Below are 6,000 nucleotides of genomic sequence, written 5' to 3' on the forward strand. Positions count from 1 at the left end.
ACATGTTACAAACTTGATCTCTGATGCGTTTGCAGCATACATAAAAAATGCACTGAAATGTAAAAATGTTCTGAATGAACATAATGCAGAATATGTCTATTTAGTGAAGCCACAAAACACTGTATCTGTCAGACAGACTAATAGAGCAGTATAGAGAATAGTCAACCCTTTCAGACTGCTGCTTACGTCTGGGCTGCATCGAATAGGATTATATGACCTTGTGGGATTGCCGCTGTACCCGGCTCGAAAACAGCTGACCAGTTTGAACTCATAACTCCTGCACGTGCAACAAGGCCCCTTGAAATCCACAACAGCTCTACTGTTGATGGGAACATGCTACATCTGTAGACATTTTGAAAAAACATTCACAGATTTTATTAGTTTATTATTATTTGTTTGTTATGTTTTTTATTATTTTTATTATAGTTTCACAATATACCTGTATTGTCAAAAAACGTGATATTAATAACAACGTTTAACAATTTCATGTGAATTCTACACTTGTGATGATAGCAAATATTCTAAAGATACATCGATATATCAGCCAATAATCGGTATTGGTCAATAAAAGCTATTTTCCACACTATCGACTATTTGTTTGAAAACATCCGATCATCAGGGCCAATGTATCCTGTCAATCAAAAGAGCACAGGAGAATGCAATGGATATAAAAGATGTTAACAAACATAAGTTTGATGTTCAATATTAATAGTAATTATATGAATTAACAACATTCAGAAAGTTTAAAAATATTAATCTTTAGAAATGGTATCAGCATCGGCAGATTTCACAAATATCAGCAATGGGTATCGGTGGAGAAATTAGTATCTGTGCATCTCTAAATATTACAATATTTTCAATATTCTTCTCAATAAAAGATGGGCCATAAAATGCTATACACTATAATTTTGCACAAACAAAACAGGTGTGGCAGAGAACAGGATCAGGAAAACAACAGTTGTATTGTTTAGTCTTCCTGTCTTGCACACCCAACAAAGCACAAATGGAAAAGCTCTGATTTTACTTGCTGCCAATATCTCAGTGCCAACCCACAGCAAAGCATTCAATAAGAAATACCTTAAATCTCATTCACAAACTGTATCGACACTGTGGCCAACAAAATAAACTGTCATCTACCAACAAATAATTTATTGCTGCCATGTCACCGCATGAATTACTGATAAGCGACAGCAATGCTTTGAGTCACAGGTTGGAAAGCACTCAATCTATATAAGGCTCATTGTGTGAAACCCAAACCAGAAGAAAGCTGTAAGTGACCACCCTGGCTTGGAATCTCGGGTCAGGGTTAAGAGGACCGGTATCCTCCGGACAGGAATGTGTCTGGAAAAGGAATCCGGTGTTGAATGCGAGACACTCTTCCGCTCATCGTTTTAAAAGGTGTTGCTCTTTTAAACCAAGGCAGCTGTTGCTTCAGACAACACCATCGTTTCACCTATCCTTTTTTAGGTTGCTACTATGGAGAGGATTTTGTGGGTATTTTTAACATAGCTGACACTTGATGTATCCCTGGCTCTATTAGGATTGTACAGCATTCTTCAGGTTGGTATGCGAGCAGGAAATACCAGGCAATTTTTAACCAGGTCTGTGCCTTCACCAGACTAGCTAGCTTCAAGTGGAAGATATCAGTATGAGAACATGCTGTTTACTTAAAATGTAAAAATGACTCAAGAGAATCAAAGGGTTAAGTGAAAGTGACCATTGTCACAGGTGATGTGCCGAGCAAAACGGGAAGCTTCGTGCTTCATAAATCTCTCCATGAAAGGGTGAACCCACCAGTGCGCCTGGGACCGTCACTGTAATCCTAGGCGCAGATCTCATGATCTATAGGCGTGGATAGGTGAGCACCAGCAGGAAGGTCTGATTGACCCACACTGAGTATTTAGTCAATGACTCATCAGATGGGAGAGGATGGATGAGGGATTTTCTGAGCAAGAACATGACCTGGGGAGTTTAGGGATTTAGCAATATTGCGCCTTGTCCCATGTGTAGATTCAGACGAGATGTGAGGTAATGCTTGATATATCAGTGAGATAAAATCATTGGAATGTTAGTTTAACCCTTGTCATGATTTACAAACCTAAAGGCTTCACATCCTCATGCCTGTATAATTGTTCTTTAGATCCAAGAGTGACTGTAAAAATACTTTTCACATTTGTTAAATTCCAGATTAATTAAAGCCACTGTCCGCTGTGCTGAGTAAAGAATGGGAATTTCCTCTTCCTCCCACGTATATAAATAATGTTTAATTAATTTCCTCTTCCTCCCACGTCTATAAAAAATGTTTACGTTGAGACCTCTAAGCCTCTTCATTCTGGCCGTATACATGTGAGTCCAAGCCCTTATATCAGATACGGCGCAGACGTCTCTATCCACCCCAGACAGATGTTTAATCATTCTTGGCATTAACACTTGTCCTCCAAAGCTCCGCACTACACTGTACTTACGTCCCTGGATGCTGAATATCCTTTTGTCATTGCATTTGTGGTTTGTGCCGCTTGTCTAATGACAAAGAAGCATGATTCTGCCACTTCTATATATGAAGTAATGGGTTGTGTGCGAAACAGCTGACAGTGACCAACTGCCGCAAGGATTTTTTAATAGGACCCTAAAAAAAGTTTAGACCACCAGAAGGAGAAAACAACACGGGTAGCGTTTGGCAAAAAGCAAGAAAAGGAAATGCTCACCCAGAAATGAGCAATCTGAAAGCGTTTATTTACCCCACATGTCGACTCAAACCCATATGCTGTTACCTTTTTCTGTGGAACACAGATGTTTTTGATAATACTTTATTGATGTTAGTTTTAGATGTTTTAGAGCTTGACAGACATGAACTGTCACTGACATGCCTTATAAATGACAACTAGGTAAATAAATAACTTTTATGTTATTTTTTGATAATCTATTCCATTAAACCATACTACCACTCTGATACTGTAAATCTACCATTCTGGTGGTCTCAACTCTCAAGCTTTTGGAGTAAGGGGTTTACAGTGCCACCAGAATGATATAGCAAAATTGAATTTATACTGGTGGAGTGGGTCAGTGTGTTCTCTGTGAGGTCTAAGCTTTCGTTGTCAGCGGGTCTGTTCTCTGCCTGACAGACAGTGAACAACAATGAACAGAGGAGGAATTTCACATCCCTTACATGAAACATCCTGGGGGTCTGAATCACAAGGCGTTTGTAAGCATTTTTACTTCAGATCAAGATGGTACTTTGTTCACCCCTGTCCTGAAAGCAGATCTTCAAAGGCAACGAGCTTGTGTTAAATAACCTTTGAACTTGATACTGTAGGTGTGAGAGGGGCTTATATTTTGCTCATCTGGAGTGACAGAGTACCTTTACAGATTTAACACCTAATAACGAACCATGTGCACCTTTCAGACTTATAGACCATGTAGTTATTCAGCAAACTAATTAAATTCTTTGTAGCCTAATAATTTTACCATAAAAGAGTATATATAAATATAGATGAACATTTGAGTTTCTTTATAATCACAGTAAAGTCTAAAGGCTAAGTCATTCAAACTCAAAGCTCACGAACATGCATTTAAAGGTGAAAGCTATAAATAAAAAACGGAAATATGACCGATCGTTACAATGGTGTGGTTCATTTTTTTTCTTACCTCAACAAAAAAGGTATCCATCTCTGTAAATCCTACAGTCCCGGTTTTGATGTGTTTAGGGTACCACTGACTCCTCACACTTTATAGATGCTCCACATTCACGCGGCATTCACTCAGCACAAAGCCCAAGTTCCCATCGCCGAGTCCCGACAGTAATTCCTCTCATAAAGCTTACACTTAGTTATTCAAACGCTTGACAAACTGATCCCAAAGCTCTATAACGGGTAAATATCTCCGTTGGGATCTACAGGAAAGTCTTGAGCATCCCGGATCCTGCTCCTCTCAGGCGGCGTATGCTTGTGTATCTTTGTGTAGAGGAAACCGTGAAACCGGCTCATTTGGGTATGACCGTATGGAGGGCGGGACTTGGTCATGAACACCGCCCACTGGACACGCCCGTGTGAGGGAGCACCAGAACCGTCACAGGACATGTTTAATAAGCTGCATGTCTTGCAAAAGTGATGTTGGTTAAGGCATCATTTTCCCATTTTAGATCGTTTGATATTTATGGAGTTTAAACGCTAAATAAAGATAATAAGTTTGTTTCCCATTAAGTATTATTATGGCTACAAATCTTTAAATAATCAAATAGATATTAGATATTAAAATGTAATCCTGTTTCAAATGTAACTCAATAAGCAATACTAGTTCAATAATGTAGTTGAGTAAGTTATGGTGGAGCTACCCTCAAATTTAATTAAATAATAAATATAATAAATATATATTAATAATAAATATAAATGTAATTAAAAGCCAGCCAACAGAGACACTTTGACCATTATAATGAGGTTAATATATTTAAGTGAGCTCAACTTGATCTCTGCTAACAGCTCGTGTCAAATGTTAAGATGTGTGTTGGTCTTTCTATGATTTTTTTGAGCCTTGCCTGCAAGGACAGAAAAGGTCCAGAGCAATAAATAATAATGATCAAAGTATCTAGTTTCTCAAAAAGCATTATTCTTCACAAGCCAGAGATCTAAATTAAAACATCAGCTTCCCTGTTCCATTTGGAGAACATGATGCTTGATGCCTGACATAGACCAAACGGTCGAAACTTAGCTTTTATATAAATGCATTTATCAAGCAGTTTTCAGTGTGCAGACATTTTGTTTATTCAACTTAGATTAACTTTATTTTTGTCCTGCACCTGAGACCTTGTGACCTGTGGATGTGCACAACTTTTTTTTTTTTTCATTTAGATTATGATGCTACAATTGGTAAGGCTTGTGGATCCCAGGGAATACATGTGCTGATCAAATATACAATATAGCCTGAAAGCACTGTATGTTCCCTTGGATTAACGCATCTGCCAAATGCATAATGGTAAATGGAGCCAAGCAGTTCTTCTCAAGATAAAATAACGTGCACCCTCAAACTTCATTCTGTTCGTTCTTTAGCTTTATATTCTCACCGGGACTGTGGGAGACATCAATCTCTGAGTGGCCTGTGTAATGTACAAGTCCAAGATGTAGGCTACTTTAAATGGCCCTTCTAAAAACAAATTCAATTGAATCTTGAGAGTCTTTAAAGAAAAGTGAATGAAGTTTGTTTTTATAACAACAGTCACATCATACACAACATTACAGTATCTACATTTCCTTTTGATAAGCAATTGTAAGCAACAGTTTACAGTGTTTGTACAATTCTTTAATTTCTTATTGAGAAAATAACCTGTTTATAGTCATTGTTTTAATGTGTTATGTATCATTATTTATGTTTGTATTTTAACTCCTTTATTCACACCAAGCTCTTGTCAAACAACCACATTTTAGAACTATATTAACTATATATTAAAACACCAGATTTCCCTTTAGTCCAGATACAGTTTTACACGTCTAAGCATGTGTTTTCTTAAGACAGTAACATGTTTGGCTTTTATGAGCAAAGTGTGCTGATAGCACCTGCCAGCAGAAGGAGATGTGACAAAGAAGGTCTTAGAAATGTCAAGTCTACGCAAGGTTTACATGCAAGGTTTAATGTTAGTCATCTACCAAATGACTTTCTCCTTAGAAAATAACCATTCATTCATTATGTATAGTCTTAAATAATAATAAATTTCAAGCCAAGTGGCTAATTAGGAAAGTATCCAAAAAGCTTGTATTTTCTGCTTCATCTGAATATATTGTCGTTTTTGAAAGTGACCCCATCATAGTCCCCAAAATAAAATATTTGGGTAATATTTTGATATTAGTTTCAAATCATTTCAAAGAATCAAACCCGAATCAACTCCTTGGTGTGCTTTTTAGGGATGCAGACAAGAGACTGTATTTACCAGATACCTGAGGTCAGACAAAGAGCTCAGACAAAGGAAGGGAGTGGGGTAGCTAATAACAGAAGCCTGTGAGGAAATGGGGG

The 6,000-nt window shown here is 37.5% G+C and overlaps 1 protein-coding gene across 1 annotated transcript in view; it reads right to left on the reverse strand.

Moving 5' to 3' along the window:
• Nucleotides 1-3,958, reverse strand: part of myo10l3 (myosin X, like 3) — a 59,990-nt gene extending 56,032 nt beyond the window's left edge. Inside the window, exon 1 of the mRNA XM_079464896.1 lies at nt 3,646-3,958. Coding sequence (XP_079321022.1) covers nt 3,646-3,666 — 21 coding nt within the window. The 5' untranslated portion in view covers nt 3,667-3,958. The remainder of the gene's footprint in view (nt 1-3,645) is intronic.
• Nucleotides 3,959-6,000: the final 2,042 nt, after the last annotated feature.

The sequence above is a fragment of the Barbatula barbatula genome (assembly GCF_947034865.1).
Source record: "Barbatula barbatula genome assembly, chromosome: 9".
Classification (NCBI taxonomy): domain Eukaryota; kingdom Metazoa; phylum Chordata; class Actinopteri; order Cypriniformes; family Nemacheilidae; genus Barbatula; species Barbatula barbatula.